This window comes from Labrus mixtus, chromosome 1 (genome assembly GCF_963584025.1).
Source record: "Labrus mixtus chromosome 1, fLabMix1.1, whole genome shotgun sequence".
NCBI classification, from domain to species: Eukaryota; Metazoa; Chordata; class Actinopteri; order Labriformes; family Labridae; genus Labrus; species Labrus mixtus.
This window is the reverse complement of record NC_083612.1, coordinates 31452056-31470783: the sequence shown is the minus strand read 5'-3', so window position 1 is coordinate 31470783 and position 18728 is coordinate 31452056. Positions and strand designations below refer to the sequence as shown.

General features: G+C 39.3%; 3 protein-coding genes across 5 annotated transcripts in view; 2 read left to right on the top strand and 1 right to left on the bottom strand.

Moving 5' to 3' along the window:
• Positions 1-16: 16 nt before the first annotated feature.
• On the top strand, positions 17-8417 carry lsm14ab (LSM14A mRNA processing body assembly factor b). Its single transcript, XM_061042131.1, has 10 exons — positions 17-341; positions 971-1134; positions 1690-1843; positions 3236-3424; positions 3586-3669; positions 4304-4480; positions 5151-5307; positions 5976-6002; positions 6312-6558; positions 6672-8417. The coding sequence occupies exons 1-10, from the start codon at positions 218-220 to the stop codon at positions 6693-6695; spliced, it is 1347 nt and encodes a 448-aa protein (XP_060898114.1). The 5' UTR covers positions 17-217; the 3' UTR covers positions 6696-8417.
• Positions 8418-11353: 2936 nt separating this feature from the next.
• Positions 11354-13832, top strand: ss18l2 (ss18, like 2). Its single transcript, XM_061042117.1, has 4 exons — positions 11354-11491; positions 11743-11819; positions 13079-13163; positions 13248-13832. The coding sequence occupies exons 1-4, from the start codon at positions 11423-11425 to the stop codon at positions 13299-13301; spliced, it is 285 nt and encodes a 94-aa protein (XP_060898100.1). The 5' UTR covers positions 11354-11422; the 3' UTR covers positions 13302-13832.
• The window catches only part of LOC132977485 (granule associated Rac and RHOG effector protein 1-like), a 37719-nt gene continuing 32823 nt past the window's right edge, over positions 13833-18728 (bottom strand). For all 3 annotated transcript variants that reach the window (XM_061042097.1, XM_061042106.1, XM_061042089.1), the window contains exons 11-14: positions 17854-18019; positions 16612-16749; positions 16280-16355; positions 13833-15860 (exon numbers count right to left, since the gene is read on the bottom strand). In XM_061042097.1, coding sequence (XP_060898080.1) covers positions 15510-15860; positions 16280-16355; positions 16612-16749; positions 17854-18019 — 731 coding nt within the window. In that variant the 3' untranslated portion in view covers positions 13833-15509. The remainder of the gene's footprint in view (positions 15861-16279; positions 16356-16611; positions 16750-17853; positions 18020-18728) is intronic.

The window sequence follows — 18728 nt, the reverse complement described above, 5'->3', positions numbered from 1 at the left end:
GCATGCTTAGCGGCGGGCAAAGGAAACTGTAATCGGCCATGTCGTGTTAGAGCTCAGTCCAGGAACGAGCGAGTCCGAGTCACACCGTCGTTTACTACTTATTCATGCACTGAAAACCTTTAAACTGCAGCGCTGAAAGCAACACATCCACCCTCTCGTTTGACCGAGGACACATTCAGTGGGATTTCGTTGCGTTATTACAACAAAAAGGGAAAACATGAGCGGAGGAGGAACGCCGTACATCGGCAGCAAAATTAGCCTAATCTCCAAGGCCGAGATCCGCTATGAAGGAATTTTATACACCATTGACACCGAAAACTCGACAGTAGCTCTTGCTAAAGGTAAGTTAAGTAGCACCAAATGTGGCCCTAGTTACTCAGACAGGTTAATAGTGTTGTTTACAAGAGTGGTAAGCAATGTGGGAAACCGATTATAATAGCATGCTAGTTAGCCATGCTAGCTGCTACGCGCTAAGTGGTGCAGTAGTTAACACTTTGCGTCCTTTGTTTACCTTGTGTGAGCCAACATTAAATCTGACCTTTATCGCTTAGCACCAAGTGGCCTGTCGTTTTTATACACTGTATCCCTTCCTATTATCAAACATGTTTAATTAAAGGGTTAATTACGGTGTTTTGAATAAGTTATTTAATTCCCCTTTTGGAAAGTAACACTCAGATAATTTATTCACTACAGAAATAGAGATGGGTCTTAAGAAGTAAAGTGTGGTCATATAGCATTGATTTGTCTACTAAGAGAAAATAATCATAAAATTAAATCCTTTCCAGGTGTTCTTGTTTAATATCTAGATAGATTCAAATACTCTTTTAGAAGAACTTCAACACTGACTATACCACTTTGTGCTCAGATTTAGGAGATATATATATTTATACAAAAGCCAACACCCACTCCTATCAATCAAAAGACTAATAAGTGTAAAATGAATGAGACATTTTGTGTATTTTTCCAACAGTTCGCTCTTTTGGCACTGAAGACCGGCCCACCGACAGGCCAATTCCACCTCGGGATGAAGTGTTTGAGTACATCATTTTCAGAGGAAGTGATATTAAAGACCTAACAGTATGTGAGCCACCCAAAGCCACTAGCACCCTGCCTCAGGACCCTGCCATTGTTCAAGTAAGTAGATTTGTTTGCAGTCCTGTTGTACAAAATGCCTAAATATGAAACAAGTTTGTCACATATCTAACTTGTATTTTGTACCACAGTCATTGGTAGGTATTTTAAGTCTTAGGGTTTAATGGATTTTGCTTTGCTGGCTTATTGCCACAGCTAGACACCTGATGCTTGTTGTGGTTAATTGCAACACCTGTGCTTAACTGTTTGCTGTGAACAGACACTCATTCGCTACTCCCTTCTCTGTAGCAAAGTTATTATCATTAACAAAAACTAAAAAGGTAATAAACCTTATTGTTAACCAAACCTAAATGAAAAGTGAGACAATAACACACTTATCAGTGCATATCACTCAACTTGACACAGAAAAGGCACAGGTGTATACATACAATTAATTATAGCTTACTAAAGACTCCAAATAAGTCAGAGTACCTAATGCCAGTTTAGTATGTTTGGAAAAGTGTTGTCTTTGTAGTAAACCATAAAAATTGGATTGAAAATAATCTTTGTGACAGGAAGTAATGTGTGGTTTGTTTTATTTCTTGTTTGTGTTTTTAGTCATCACTTGGAACCAGCAATTCTGCACCTCCACCACCATTCCAGTCAGCTGGATCCTATGCTCCTCCGTACAGCAGAGCCCCTGTCCAACCGTACAGTCAGTTTGGTGTGACACCGCTCGCAGCTCAGCAGTTTGGCTCTGCTGCAACCGGGGGTAAGATGTAGTTTTTAACATGTATGGGCTAACAGGACAGGGTTTCTCTCCAGCATTTAAAATAATCTGGCATATTTCATTCAACCCCCCTGTAAAAGTTTGATGGGTGTTTCATTAAGAAAACTTTGGACAGCAATGAGTGAATTAGACATTTTCAGCTGCAGTGATGGCATTACGTTGATGTGGTAGTGGTGCAAAGTAAAGTTTTCCACTGAGACATTGCAGGCAATGGCATCCTTACTGACACTTTTGTCAGTATGACATGTGATCTCCAATTGTATGTTCGGTCGGCAGAGGGATCGTTCATTTAAGACGACTCTGATCGCCTGTGTCTGTTAACAGAGACTTGAGATTGTAGCCATAAACTTCTCGTATAGAGCTGAGAGTTAAGCCTGATTCATACTTCTGTACCAACGCAGAAGCCTACCTACATAGCCTGATGTCCAACTCCTCGAAATGTGATTACGTGTCGAAACGACGCAGACTGCAAGCCCTGTGATTGGTCCGCTTGGTAGATTTGTATTTCCTGCAATTACGGCATTCCTTGTATTGTAAAATTAATTGGAGTATAATGCACTGCTGCTTAATATTTATCAGCTCCAACATGATATGCTAGTTTTCAGTTGCTATGGTTTCCTGTCCAAAAAACAAGTAGAGAATGTGGCTGAAATGGAAACTGGCAGTATAACTAGCATATTAATCACGCTGCCAACTAGTGTTTGTTTGGTGGAGTATTGCAGAGCTTCACAGACACCAACACACAAAGTATGTAGTGCTCACCGCAGCGTAGGCCACTATAGCGTAGATTTGACGCAGACGTATAAATCAGGCTTTACACAGAACAACAACAGATTTGTATGTTTAAATGTCCCATCTTCATTCCGCCTCCACACTAAACGTACATGTGCTCCGTCCTTTTCTTCTCCGACTTTAGGGGTGATCTATTTAATTATTATTTATTTAATACTGAGTGCCCTCAGGTTTTGGCTTCAGCATGTTATCGTGTGATTTAAAAGCTCTGACATGGTCAAGTATAGTAGACAAATACATGCTGATAACAAACTGAGGAAGTGAAAACTGTATAGCATGACAAATGAAGTCAGGATTGAGTCAACAGGTGTTGGAAACAGCTTGACATTGAAAATCTTTTTTAAAGGCCTGAGGATCATTAGATAAAAAGAATTTGTCTGAAGTGGACCAACATATTAAAAAAAGATTTTTCCCAACTGCAATAAAAACTAGAGAATCCCCTTATTACATTAACATCTGAAAACATGATAATTGAAAGGGGGGAGTCACACTCAGGTAAAGAAGAGCCATTGGTATCAAACTAGTTCTGCAGCTTTCCCTCCTTTGAATATACTTTGATTCATACTTTGCTCTTTTTTGCAGGACGAACCAGTCCCCAGCTGGACTCTTTAAAAAAACCTCCTACCCTGGAGCAGACAGTGCAGGCTCCTTCATCAGCAGCAGCTGCACCACCTGTACCTGTAGGACAGAGGAGTCAGGCTGCAGCCCCTAGACCCATCAGCAACACCATTGGCAGCCAGAAGCCCCCAGACCTCCTGGAGCAGAGAAAAGGTAAAGGTTTCTTTTGGGCCTGTTAAGATAGAAGTTGTATGAATCTAAACAGTGTTGAAGAAGTCTTAAAACATCCAGGTGCTTCACCATCAATCGCTCATTTATGCAGTTCTTTGTTTTAGTACAACCTGGGTCTAAACATGCTGTCTCTCCCTGCTCAGCTCCTGAGGTTCAAAAGGTGTCTCAGCCGGATCATGAACATGGAGCTGTGGAAAACCGAGATCCCAACAAGCACCAAGCTTCTGGTAAGTACTTTTACACCTTAACTGAAATATATGCATTTATAAAAAATTAACATGGCCGCTATTATTTTTGTCGTCATTAGCTGTATAGAAGTAGTAAAAATATTACTTAAGTCTTTTTTTTACAAGTTGTACTGTGATCATATCATTTTCTTTTCCCTAGAAAGGACCCAAAGTTAACATTGTGAATGTTAAAGGAAGTAAAAGTAATTTCCCCTGTGTGTGGACAGAATAGTACAGTCACTTCTCTATTAAGTGCTGTATCCCATAAATATGTTGTAAGGAGAAGACGAGGGCTTGCCATCAGGGTTTTCATGGTTGTTGTTGTTTTTTGCGAAGGATAAAAAAACTGCAGCACATGATAAGAAAAGGTACAGGGTGTATTCTGATGAGATAGGATGTGGACTTCATCCAGATATCTAATTATGAGCTGTTTATTTGCTGAAACACTTTCTATTGGGGTGGATGGGTTGACAGTAATGCTCCTCCTACTTTCATTTGGGGTAAATATTATCATCCCATAGAGTACAAAGCTACCCCCTCACTGGCTCAGGTTTTTTTTTTTATACATGTGTTGTTCCAAAATGTTGCTTGTTGGAGCATTGCTGGATTTCAGTTTTCTCCTTCTATATCTCAGCTGCTGCTCAGTCAATGCGCCGCGGCCGTGGTAGAGGAAACCGGAGCAGAGGCAAAATGAACGTGCGCAGGGATGGCCCCATGAAGTTTGAAGAAGACTTTGACTTTGAGACTGCCAACGCCCTGTTTCACAAAGACGAGATTGACAAAGAGCTTCAGAACAAGCTCAAGCTGAAGGGTATGGCATCAACACACTTGAGTCCTAAAGGGAAAAAATGTCTTTGTTCAGCTTTGATATGGGCTCAAATTGACTCGTTCTCTTGATTTACTCTAGAAATATGCTGCATATTGAACACACAAGTGGTCCATTTCTTTCTCACCAGTGCAGGAAATGTCTCACTGGTTCAGTTGGTCACTGGTCATTCACATGAGTGGTGCAGTGTACATCATCCAAAATGTGCTGGTCAATCATGGTTTTAAAAAAAACAGCCCAGTGTGACAGCTGCAATCATTGGTCTATTTAAGGGGCAAGACTGTGTGAACATTTTTTTTTATCACATCACCAGTTAAACCTGAAGAGGGTGGGTTTGGAAAAATTGTAACAAGTCAAATCTTTGCACAGTATTGAAGCAGTTAAAATCGTATTTGATGCTTTACCTAGGTTCACACACACACACACACACACACACACACACACACACACACACACACACACACACACACACACACACACACACACACACAACAAATGTCTGATAATGCACTCAATGTATTTCTCACCTTTGTCATGCCCAAAGCTGTACTGCATCATATTCAGGTTTTTGCCAACTTATGTCAACTCATTGGTATTAGGTGACTCTGTTTTTGTATGTGTTTGTAATTTGTTGCTCTTTTTCCTCCGGCCCTAGATGACAAGCCTGAAAAGGCGCTGAATGGGGAAGAAACTGCTGAGTCAGAAAATCCAGCCAATGAGGGGACCAATGAGGAGGAGGAGGCTGCGATAAATTCATGTTACTACGACAAGACCAAGTCCTTCTTTGATAACCTGTCCTGTGATGATCTGAGGTACTTTAATCATAAGGGGATGTTCTGAATCCAACTGCTGACTCAGAAATATGTATTCAAGCTTATTCTAGCTCCAGTAACCCACAAACAAAAGTGACTACAGACCTGCAGGTAATGTCAGAATTGAGGCAGGATTTTACTGTTGTGAAAATCTTCAAGGCAGCAGGGATTTGCTTTTCTGTCTGAAACGCATCATCTATGTGAAATGCATGTCTGGTGTCATAACTGTGTGTATATAAGCTGTGAATGAAAGTGTGTAGGTTTTATAGTACTGGACCAGACAGAATGCAAGTCTCTCCCACCATGAGTCATGACAGCCTTACATGAGCTGTGCAGGGCCAGACAGGAAACTCTTACACGAGAGATGGATCTTTTTGAGCTCTTGCTTTGAAGCACTAGACCAGACTTGTCCCAGTAATCAATTTGGGACAAAAATAAATCATCACATTGTCACTTTAAGTATTATCCCTCCTCTGCACATGTCTACATGTGCTATTGGCAATCACAGACAGCCTGAGGCTGCCAGACTACTTGGAATCAAACTGTTTTATTGACACAAACTAATGGGAATAAAATGGGTTTAATACAATCAATAAAATAGTTATTTAAACATGTGATATGTGTTCCACTGATATCCTGACTAACACTTTGGTTTTTATCTTTTCCAGTAAAGGGGGGGACAGAGGATTTTCACGGTAAGTCCCTTTTTTTTTGTAATTTTGGCTTAATCAGGGTTTTTATTTCTGTTCTTTTCTTAAGGGGAGGGCTTGGGGTTTCAATATTCTGGGGGCGTTAACCATTAAATCACACAATGTTCTCTAAAGTTGCTGTGTGCTGGTCAGGTCATTGAAACAGGTTTTTCACAACGGTTATGAAATTTACATTTTCGTCAGATTGATTTTATACTTAAAACACTTGTTGCACAGGATATGTAGTAGAGAAAGTAAAGAGAAAAAATGCTGCTCAGAATCTGGATCCTGATATATTTTGTTTGTATCTGACAGCGAGAGAAGGTCAAACTGGGCAGAAGAGAGGCGAATGAATTCTGAGACTTTCGGCATCCCTCTAAGGCACAGCAGAGGAAGAGGTGGTTATGGTTACCGTGGTCGAGGCTTCATGGGGCCCAGAGGAGGCCGAGGGCGCCCGCTAAGCAGAGGCTCTTTCGGGCCACCCCGGGGCCCTCCACCTGGTTTCCGAGGTGGATTCAGAGGCGGCCGAGGAGGACGGGACTTCTCTGATTTTGAATACAGGGTAAATCTTATCAGCCTCATGTGCTCATGTCAAAAATAGAAGCATTACTGTAAAGTGTAACACGTAGAGAAAGAAGCACTTCTAAACACAGTTTGTTTTGTTTTGGTTTCCAGAAGGAGAACAAGGTGGCTGCATAGTACAGCTTTGGTGGATCCACAGAATAGAAGCCCTGCATCATGAAATAGTTCCTGTTGAAGAAGGTCTTTGGTTTCAGGATTCGACACAGAATGAAGACATCCTCTCAGTCACCAGCACTAACGTCGTGTGCTTTACTCGAGGGGATGCGAGTGCAGCTCCCTGTCCTCCACTCTGATAAACAGGCTCTTTTTGTTTTTTCTTCTTTGTTTACCCCACTCACACCTGTATATAAATAGCTCTGGAATACCAGTAATCCTGCAATTTGTGCATCAATCAAGTTAATTTCTTCCTGAAAGTGTCTTTGATATTGAAAGCTGAGTGGATCACAGTTCCTGTGATGGATAGCTTTATTTTCTTATTGTCATCGTAGTTCTCAGATTTCATTAGTTTGGTTGATATTTGTTCAGTATTTTTCACTTTGTTAGCAGAAAACTTTTTTTTTTGGACATTCATAATTTCACATTGAAAAGGCAAGAGGAACATCCTGAACTGAATATTGTTATGAATGTAAATCTTCCATCTATCCAAACACACACACAGCAAAATGTGCAAAACACTCAAAAGTTCAAGTTTAGAGTTTCAGAAATGTGCATTCAGAAGATCAGACTGTAACCCTCAAACCTCCTGGATCAGATGAACTCTGTTTTTTTGCTTTACATTTCCAGCTGAACTTCTGATTGAGGTTTTACAGAGTTCGCTTTCGAGGTATTTGTTGGCAGTAGATTTGACTGGGTTTCTAATAAGGGAGAGTTTTCTTGATTTTTGTCTGATGATGAGGAACATCCGTTACTATAAAAGCCTCTAGAAAGCCGTGAGTTAATTCAGACCAAACCTGCAGCCAGGCTGACCTTGAACAAGTTAGATTCGGATTAAAAATGTTTTGCTATTTTGCCAAAAAAGGAACTCTTAAACATTTAGTTGAGTTGAAGTCATTCACTGCCCAGAAATACAGGTTTTGATTTTTAGTTGTTCACTTTTCTTTATGTCCAAACAACATGAGCAGTCAGTTAAAGCATTCTGTAAAAGCATTCAGCTTCCTTGAAATTGTCTTACAGTTGTGTCATGTGCATTGTTATTGTTTCCAGTGCAGACCTGAGTACCTGCAGTGATGTCATGATGTTAGCTGAAAAATGGGATTCTTGTAAATGGATTGAAAAATGTCAAAGAAGACGTTCAGTAATAATGAAAAAAATTCTGCTAGATATCAGCTCACTGGCTTGTTTGTAGCTCCTCTTGTTGCATTGTTGGCGATGTGATTGTTCTCTTGAATCAACACTTCTCTTTTTTTTTTTACTCATTTGCGATCAAAGGGACTAGAACTGGATGTGGTGCCAGTGTGCTGGAGGGAGGGTGAATATTACTTTAGTCTTTTGGGCTCTGATCTGTTATTACTTTAGAGACTTCAGAGTGATTTTATACAGCTCTCCCTTTAACGACGCTTACAGAGTATTGAAAGCACTACAAGGTGAAATGGTGAAAAGGTTTCACAGATTGCTCATCACTGCATGATAGCCAGTACCAGGTACCATCACTTTATATGAGCTTTCTTAATAAACCAACAATGCTGAATTGGAGACGAAAACTCATGACTGAACTTATAGCTGACGTGTTTTTCATATGTTTGTTACTCCTTCCAGTCACTGGAATTGTAAACCAGAAATTGTTTTCTTGAGAATATCAACAAAATTGAGTTTTTACGTAAAATAAAGAGTTGTACAATATGGTGTCTGTGATGTTTTATTATTTATCTGCATGTATTCGGTCATCGCAGCTTTCCAAAAACAAATGGAGTTGTGAGTTAAGGGGATTAGAAAACTACTTTAGAGAGAATATTAACATTTTATGGCCACCATTCTGTAATATAAACTGATATATTTCTAATTTATTTTAGTGAGTGTAAACCTTAATCCAAGTAAATAATTGAAAAGCACATTAGTCATCATTAGCATTGAGCTAACTCAGTGCCTACCCAGTCTGTAAACAGTTATTACAGTATGAATGTAATGAGTAAGACTGACTATTTTAATTATGAATAAAATTAGACCTTACTCATCAATTTGTAACTTAATTAGACCTTCACTGGAGCTTTCATAGTGAGGGTTAACATAAATGTATTCTTATTTAATAAAGATTACAATATTGTGATTAGCCTATGTATATCTAATGTGGTGGACGCTGCCTTTTCTTCCATTATAAATTCACTGCATGCAAAGCGTCCGTTATTTATTTTATTCAAATTATCAATGAGTGCTGAGTGTATGTAAAAGACTGTTTCACATTCATTCATGCATTCATTGAAGTACCAACCCAATCAGATGTAGCCACGTCCTCTAAGGACCAATCACCTTGCTGCTGTTGGTATTTAAAATAAGTTTGTTGAATCTTGTATCTCCAGTCACCTCCAATCCATCTGATCAAGTGTCCAGGTCCAGCTCTTCAGAAGTCCTGGCACAGGTCAACACTTTTCCAATTAAAATATGAAGAAGGCCGACAGGATAACACAGGACATTACAGGCTGGTAGAACATCCTTAGCATTGTCCTGCAGATTTCAGTGGACATTAGTCTTGATCAGGAATTAGAGGCACACAACTTCTTGAACCACCCTACCACCCAGGTAACGGACTGTTTACGTGGCTACCCTCTGGCAGCCGCCTTCGACACATCAAGGTGAACACAGAAAGACTCAGGAAGAGCTTCTTTCCTCAGGCTGTCCGGACTGTTAACTCCACTCTCCTCAGTTAAAAACAAAACAGAACTGTGATTACATGATGCACACACACCACACATTCCAATCTGCACATTGCACTTTGACACCCTGGACACTTTACACACTGACACTTAACACTGTTCACATTATTCTATATTCTATATTTTGTATATTCAAATATTTCTTTTTTAAATTGTACATTATACTCTATTTTACTGTATATATGTGTATTAGTAATTTGAGTGTTAGTGAATGGCCTTGCGGAACAGTCTTTACATTTCACTGCACATCTGTATGAGCATGTGACAAATAAAAAATCTTGAATCTTGAATCTTCTGTGTTCATGGACCAGCCCAGTTTATTGTCCATATACTCCCAGGTCCTGAAATCCTCCTCATAGTCCACATTGACCCCCCTGGATGGAGTCTGGTCAGCAGTACCTTTGCCCGCCTCAGATCCACGATCAGTTCTTTGGTCTCGTTGAGCTAGAAATGGTTTGCATTGCTAGTAGCAGGGATAAAGTGTGCATAGTATTAGCAGTTACAACAAAGTATGATAGCAGAAGACGGATATTGGTAATTATAGGAGTTGAAGTCGAGCAGCTTTAAGATTCAGGTTCACATTTATCATAATGATAATCGACGTATAGAGGCTGATATTAAACGTGGTAGCAGTGGAGTCAGGCGGGTCCACTACATCGATCCAGAGGAACCTACGAGACAAGGACCAGCTCAGGAACTCCCAGGAAGATATATGGTTCACAGCTTGAGGGGCATCAGGGTTCTGACCCTCTTAAATCAAGGCTTACTCAAGGGTTCAAATTCAGTTTAAGCCTGGCGACTGCTTAATTTCTCCATTGTGTAGGCCTCGTTTTCTAATCCTTTTAAACATTACCATTACAGTTATACTAATCTGTCTTGATAAACAAACAGAAACATCAACAGTAAGCAGGACATCCACTAAAAGAGCAGCAGTGAGTTGACTCTTGACCTTGTTTCTCAACACTTACTCCTTCAGACCTAGGTTTCAGCCTCAATAGGACTAATGCCCACTTTGGCCTGTTCTGTCCATCAAATTTTTTTCTTCTTTCAGCATCACTGTATCACTAATGTAATGTCTTCTTTTAACTGCTTTGAATTGACTTCAAGAGGGATTGCTGATAAACTCACTCACTAATGCCTTCATTTTAGAAGTTCAAAGCCTAACCCCAAAAAAGCATAGGCTGATATGTTCTGTTGTTAAAGCACCATGACCCCTCCAATAATGTAAGACTTTCTTCTTCTTTAAACTGCAGAAAAAAACTGATAAAGCAAAGACTTCTCTATCTACTCCTTCGTCCCTTGGTTCAGGCCTTGGTCGGTCCAACGCCAACTCATGCAAGACTGTCTTCTTCATTAGACTGCAAAACAAAATGACTGAGGAAAGAACAGTAGAGAAACACATATGACAAGTTAATAAACTACAAAAAATACATTGTATATATGATTAACCACATTACAGACATGCAGACTGAATTCAGAGAATACATAAATGTTTCCCTTTTTTTAACTTGTTACAGTCAAAATTCAGCCTCACAGTGGAGAATATGGAAAGAAACCTAAAAAGACTATTCACATATCCCCTAATAAGAAATGTTCTTCTTAAAGTTTTTTTAGATTATTGAATTCAAAATGCCACTGACATTAATGAATAACGTACATCAAACACAACACATGTAGCCTAATGTAATCAGGTTCAGCCACACTCGAGTATTCTCCTCTTTTTTAATAAAAACACTCTTTTTTATAACCTTTTCTCAATTATTCTCCTCTTTGTTTCTGTTACAGGTGACGTCACGTCACACTACAAATAAATGTTTGGTTTTTAATTGGAGGCTGCTATCCTGCTAATGCTCCAGCAGATGGCATAGAAAAAACAAAAAATGAAACAGACGTCTACACATAAAATCGACGAAGAAGAACAAGCGACTGTAACCGGAAGTGGTATGTTGTAAACAACTGCGACTAACCTGTCTCAAAATGTCTATTGTTTTCGTCCCAAAGAAACTTCGCGGAAAAGCGAAAATCAATCAAGAAACAATACAGAGGGTAAGACACAGTTAAAGCACATTTAATAAAGATGCTAATAAAGCTTACAGCGTGTATTCTTAAACATAGTTCAGTGTTCATTCTGTTGAATCTCATCCTGGCTTCATGCTTGATGAACAGCATCATTCATTTAGTTCTCTGCATGTTGATAGTTTGGTAATAAACATAACGACATGTGTAATATAAACGTGTGAGCTGAAGTGTGTTAGTAAAGTGGTTGTTGTTGTTGTTGTTGTTGTTTTGTGTCACAGCTGCTGGATGAAAACGACCAGTTAATCAGATGCATCAGTGAGTACATGCAGAAAGGACGAGCAGGGGAGTGTGTTCAGTAAGTCAAACTCATGGAGATACTTTCTACTTTTTACCACTGACATGTAGCATGTGTTTCTCAAGTCTCTCTTAGCTATCTCAAGGTTCCTACTTTGTCTCATAGGTTCCTCTGATGGATTAATATTAGCCTTACATCTTTCATCATCACATGTTAGAGAGCTGCTCCACTTCCTGTTTCATCAAAGATTTGTTTATTAGGAAAACATCAACTTTACTAGAAAATCCACTGTCAACATGAACATTATGTAGTGTGTTTCAAACAGACACAAAAACATAGAAATAAATAATAATAATAATACATGAATAACCAGAGAAAATCTAGATGTATATACTTAAATAGATTTATCAAGTGTACTTCTAATATACCCCTATATCAATTAGGCAATTCTATATAGTTATAATATAAATATATTACAACTATACTAAGAATAATGCTATTAACAACAGCATCAATAATTGTAGTAACAATAATTACAATAATAGTACGTATACAAAGTAATGATTGATAAAGAACACACAAATCCAGTGTCTATTCACAAGTAATATATCTAATTGTAACAATTGCTATTATTGTTTTAAGTAATAATAATAAAAACAAAGAATTTAGAGAAAAACAAAAAAAAACTGAAACAAATCCCCTCACCCGTCACCATTACAGTTTGTAATGAGAATGATCAGTTTATGGTGTTACTGCTTATATTAAACATGCTTTTATCATTATCACTGGCATTGTTGTTGTTGCTTTGTTTGTTTGTCTCTATCCTTCTCTTTCTATCTGTTTCTCCCTCTATCCCACTTTACAACCCTAACACAGTCTCAGCAGATGTTCAACATGAGTCTGGTTAAAAGGCAGTTTTCTCTCTGCCCTGTTACTAAATGTTGCTAAGTGCTGTTCTCATGATGAATTAATGTTTGGTCTCTGTGAGTTATATATAAACAGTAGGGTCTACCACCTTCTCAATGAGAAGTCACGACCCAAATTTCAGTCAGCAAATCAGATTTATTTAGAGAAAATGGTGCAGTTTTGACCCCAGATGGTACAACCTGTGACATTAGCAAGAAACTGAACAAATAAGCCAATTAAAATGTGCTTCAGAGACCTTTTTGTTTTAGGCACACATTCCCGACCCACTGAAAACGGCTTCACGGCTCACTTTTGGGTCCCGACCCACCAGTTGAGAATCACTGGTCACTGATGTTTGTGTCTATTTCTGCAGTGTATTTTCAGCTGTTGTTAATTCCTGCCTTTTCAATCAGATACCAGCAGATCCTGCATCGAAACATCGTCTATCTGGCAACTATAGCTGATGCCAGCCCAGACACAACGCCCTCTTCTTCAAGTGTGAGGACAAAACACTCATCCCAAACTATTGTAGTAAGAACTGTGCTGCTGGCTTGCTTCTTCCTAATACTTCTGTGTTTTCAGTCTACCTCCAGTGAAACCCCAGCACCTGCTGCAGATGGACATGGAATGACGTGATAATAGCAGCCATCTGTCAGTGCTGCTGGGATTTGTTGTTTTTGTATGTTGTTGGGAATGTTTTTTACATGACAAAGCAGTTTTTGTAAATATGACTTTTTTCAGACATATTACTTAGCTGTTATCATCCAAGTTGTACATAAAGGAGAAATGTGCTGTTTTTATTTGAAACTACCAGTGCAAATAAATTGTATATGAAATAACTTCTTACACTCGTGCAGTAGTTCAATTTGTGACACAATATACATTCTCAAAAACCCTTGATGTATTGATTCATCATTTACTTCCAGAGTAGTTTTAGTTATTACCACAGGTAAATCTTTAGAGTGCACAAAAACTAACTGTTATATGGTAAAATGTCACATTATGTTTGTAAAAGTTAAATTGGATTTAGCTGGATTCTTGCCTTCACTTAGCCCTCAGTGCATCTGAATGCAAATGTTTTGTAGCAGGCCAGCAGCTGAGAGCAGCTTTAACATCCGGTTGTCAAAGTAAGAAAGCATCTTGTAACAGAAAAACTACAAAAGACAATTTTTTGAATTGCTAGTCATTTTTTATTCATTTTTTGCATTGCTGGTACACTTGGAAAGATTCAGTTGCCAGCTCAAGAGAACAATAAGCAACATAAGCCAAGCAGTCCCCCTTCATATCTTCAATCAGGGCAACATTTTTTATGATCTTTTTTTCTTATGTTGAAGCCACTAGTAAACCATTTGACATAGCTGAGAAGCTAACAGTTACAGCCCAAGGTCTGTAATGATGTCTTTAGAAAAGGCTGCAACAGTTTAGGAGATAACACAGACAAAAAGCAACAAACCCTATATCTTGATTGTGCAAAGCACATTAACTATAAAAAGATATATATTTATATGTATATACAGAAAACAACTCTCTGTAAACATGTTAAGTATGTTAGTTTTCTGAAAACATGGTGTCATTTCATAAATACAGGCAACATTGGCATCCCCAAACATCACAGAAAGATAACATTCTGGGCTTTTAAATACAGCCCATTGCCATAGAAACCAAAGAAACAAGGGCTCAAAAAAACAGCCTCATCACACAATGTTTTAGTGTTTAGCATGGCATATTTGGTAACCTTTATAGATAGATGGAGTAGTTCAACTGTAGGAAAAAAATGTGCTTTTTCACATATTGGGAGGCGGAAAATGTTTCTGTAATATGCCTACAAGAATATTAATGTACAGTAATGGTATAACATGTAAGAAAATACAAAAATAAGATTAATACTGTCAATAATTGTACAAGAAAAATATTGTATTATCAAACAGAAAAGAAGTTAGGGTTACAGGAGTTAGTGTCAAACAACCGCCAATTAGAGAGGAGGAGAAAAAGAATGGATGTGAAAATGTTCCCTAATGCTCTCATCCAGTAGGGCGTGTAACATCACCATTTCTCTTGAATCTCACACAGCCTCTCATCTCTTTCAGCACCATTCATCTTCTGAACAACGCTTTGGTTGGAAATAATATTCTGCAAGTGCTATCAATACCAACATGGCACATTGTTACTGCTATAACTCTAAACTCTGGTCAGTTGTTGAAAAAGTAGTGTGTTTCTCTCAAATGACACCTCTGCAGTGACTTACTATATTTTTGCTGAGCCTGCTCAAAGCCTCTTAAAAAAAGAACTAAATATTTATATTTCAACTTCAGTATTTTACAAGCTATGAAACAGTAGATGGTAGCTGTACTCTGAGTCATCTTGCGTGAGATTTGGCAGTTACAGCTATGTAGACACAGTATATTTATTATGGGCAAAATGAGAGCATTTACAAGCCTCTGCCCCCTTGTAATCTGCTTCTCTATACACACACATACACACACACACATTTAGCTGCAGAAGCAAGTGGGTGACGGCTGTACACATCTCCGGCTCTCGTCTGAGGAGACGTCAGCTCAACAAACAGACTAACCGCTGCCAGCATGACACATGCACCTCTCTCATAGTTAAAACATGGCAGTTCAAAAGACTTCAAAATACTTCTCTTTTCCAAATGTGGGATGTTTGACATGGAAAAATATAGTTAGAAAAATGTTGAGCCAGTGTGTTAACTTTAATTTTGCCTTTATCTGCAGCCTAGAAATCTTAAATTGAGTTGGTGTGGACAGTGACGGCTGCTGCTCAGCCCACTCGTCTCACAGAGCTGCAGGCCCTCTGTGGCACTTCACTGTCAGTAGACTGTGATCAGTACTGGTGAAGGTAGGAGGGCCTGTGCTCGTGTTTGAGGGGGAAGGATTTAAAGCCCTTGGTCATGGGTTTGTGTTGTTGCTGCTGCTGCTGCTGCTGCTGCTGCTGCTGCTGCTGCTGGGTGAAGGAGGGAAAGCCAGGGGAGATGCCGGTGGAGGGGGAGCAGTCGCTGGCAGTGGACCAAACGGGAGACTGCAGCATCTGCATGGAGTCACTCCACTGGGAGGAGGGAGGGATGTTCATCTGGTATAAGGAAGAGCTGGGATTAGGCATGGTGTTGGTGTGGGTGTGGGTGTGGGTGGAGTGCTGCCATGGTGCTTTCGGAGGCCAGGTTTTAGTTTTGCTGTCCTGTGGAGAATAAGAGACGGGAATCAGTAAAGTTGAAAAGGTTGATGAACTCCTGCCTGATTTTGAATTTGGGGACAGCATCACACACATAAGAAATTCTTCTCCATAATCTCAAACATGCTCACACTACAAGATATTAATATCTTGGCACATCACATACTTCAGGATTTTACGCCCTCCCCTGATTGTCGGGAAGAAGAAATCTGACCTCAAATTGGCCTGATAGTCCTTCAGTGTGAGCCAGGCTTTATCCTGGGTACGTTTAGAACTGTTCCTTTTTTTTGTAACTATGGTAACCAGGGATGTCTTAACTGTACAATAAATTACAATCTATCTAAAACAGGAAAAATAGAACAAAAATTCAAATATTCTCCTCGTACAATTTTTCAACATGCACAGGGTTTCTAATGAATGCTTACTTGGTTATCATCGTTTATGTGATGGAGTGGTGGGGAGGGCAGAGTGCACACCTCTGGCTCACCACAGCTGTGTTTTCTGAGAAGAGAGAAACATGAAGGTTTGGTCACACAGTGGAGCTTGAACATGCTCTCTAAGCAATAAGTATCAACAAGGGTTTGGTAAGAAGGGATGAGGAACAAAAAAATGGCTCCTGTAGTTTTTTACGGAAAAATAAAAAAATCCACAGAAATGAGTTAAAATTGCATTTGATGACGTTGTATGATACAGTAAGACGTTGCTGGCTGACAGTAAGAGGGGGAAAAACGGGCCCGTTTGGGACTTTGGTACTTGCCTCCTTTGTTTAACTGCAGCTACAAGGTCAGGCCCAGAAAACATGGAGAACAGACTGTCGCCGTTGGCTGAAGATGTCTCGTCGCTGGAACTGGCCGAGTCACCCTGATTGGCTGACCAGCTGCTGTTAACAGCATCCCTGAGGAAACAAGCAGAGGAGGTGTGAGCACTGTCTGAGTTCTACTTTTACTGAGGTGGTATTTAAAGGTATCAAAGGTAACATGTTTATACGACACACAGGGTTTAAAACACCGCAGTAATGATTGTTTCAGTTTACATACTCTTTCTGATTCATCTCAGCAGGTCGGTGCTGTCTCACACTTGTGGGCTAAATTTGATGACTGCATTCACTAATAACATGGCAAATGCCTTTTATAATCGATGAAATCTATCGCATCAATAATTTAATCAAACATTGCTCACTGGTATTGCGCACAATGATGAAACTTAGCTGTTAAATAACCCTCTGGCAGTTTCGCACGCCCCAAAACTTACGGTGAAAACTTCTGGCAGTAGGGTAATTGTGCATGTGTAGCTGCTTCTCATATTTAAAAAAAAATATAGACGTCAGATTTATTAAAGCATAAATGTTATGTACGGAAAAATGTTGCATCAAAGAAACAAGCGAGAGCTGAGGAGACATGTCGAAACGGTCTGCTTTTAAAAAAATGGACTCTGTATTGATTTGTGTTGTCTGCATTTAAAAGGTGACACCACGTATAGACTTCTCAAACTCCAGACACAGCAGATTATGTCACACTGCAGGTGGCGGATAATATTATTTTTATTTTTGCATTGATCAACAATTCAAAACCATTGATATAAAGTCAAATATTGATGCATGTGATCTAACACCTCCTGATATAGTGGTCAATGAGGGTGAATATCATTTATAAAAAATGTCAGGAATAGTTCAGTTCAAATAATAATGTAGTAGTTAAGTCACTGATTGTTTTAATGGGCCTATGACATGATGATGATGATGATGAGAGCTCCTGGCTTTAATTGAATCACATTCCGGTCAGATTGTGTGATATCAGAAGTAACAGATCAATTCATCAGGATTTAAACCCAATAATATTTATCAGTAATCTGTTTGATGTTAATATATTTGTTTCTTGTTCTTCTGTTTGTATTTGTTGTTCTTATTATATTATCAAAGACTTTTTAGGGACACATGTTGGGGTGCCAGTTTTAACCAAAAGAAAAGTCTGGGAAATGTTTGACATGAACAGATACGTACCCCTCACTGTAGTACTCTGGGTGGGACCAGGTCCTGTGCTGCTCATCAGGCATTGGCCAGTTGCTGCGTGGGTTGCTTGGGCGACGGATGTGCTGCACCTGTCGTTTCTGCTGCATGGCCTGACTGACGCCGGCGACGTAACGTGCAAACTCCGGATCAGAGCCGACTGCGCATGGAAAAAAGGGAGGATAAACACAACTATGAGTTTCTGACAGCCTCAGCTTTCTCTTTTGCTCCCTGGAGCTCAATTCGTTTAGCCAGACTGTTGACCATAGCAGAAAATCACAATAGCCGTAAGTCAGCTCTGCACAATGGGCCTAGACTGCAATCAAAAGAGCCTGCTGCACTGTAAAAATAGAATCCCACACAGGCTAAATTCAGCATAATCTGTCAACGTACAGTCCATCAGCATGCAGGGAACATAGCCACTCACACTGTCTGCCCGACATCGATTATTCACTCAGACTCAGGGTCGTACATAGCACTAATAATGCATCAGGTGAAGACACAAGTGTTTCTGCCAAACTGAATGTACGAAAAAATACTAGGAAAAAAGTTTTTGTAAATAACCCAGTTCTAACCAGTTTTGACAATCCTGATGTATATGCTGAAATCAGACAACTTGGCCATAAATAAAACCAAGCAGGGATATCATTGATCCCCATTTGCCATTACAGTGATGTTGGTTTTTGTGCATGATGATGTCAAACCATTACATTTTTATAATCATTAATAATCGCATGTTAGAAATTCCAATATTTAGCATTTTAAAAAATAGAATTGTTCGGCTTTTATTTTGAATTTTTGTACTGTTTTAAGCTGAGGTGACTTTACTTGTCTGAATTCAACCTTGATTTTGTTTTGAAATAAAGGAT

Bases quoted from the DNA above. Each gene is read 5' to 3' on its own strand.
- lsm14ab (XM_061042131.1), top strand. From the start codon at position 218: ATGAGCGGAGGAGGAACGCCGTACATCGGCAGCAAAATTAGCCTAATC. The intron at 5,308-5,975 runs GTACTTTAATCA...TATCTTTTCCAG, and splicing joins CTGTCCTGTGATGATCTGAG to TAAAGGGGGGGACAGAGGAT. The intron at 6,559-6,671 runs GTAAATCTTATC...TTTGGTTTCCAG, and splicing joins TCTCTGATTTTGAATACAGG to AAGGAGAACAAGGTGGCTGC.
- ss18l2 (XM_061042117.1), top strand. From the start codon at position 11,423: ATGTCTATTGTTTTCGTCCCAAAGAAACTTCGCGGAAAAGCGAAAATC. The intron at 11,820-13,078 runs GTAAGTCAAACT...CTTTTCAATCAG, and splicing joins CGAGCAGGGGAGTGTGTTCA to ATACCAGCAGATCCTGCATC. The intron at 13,164-13,247 runs GTGAGGACAAAA...CTGTGTTTTCAG, and splicing joins CAACGCCCTCTTCTTCAAGT to TCTACCTCCAGTGAAACCCC.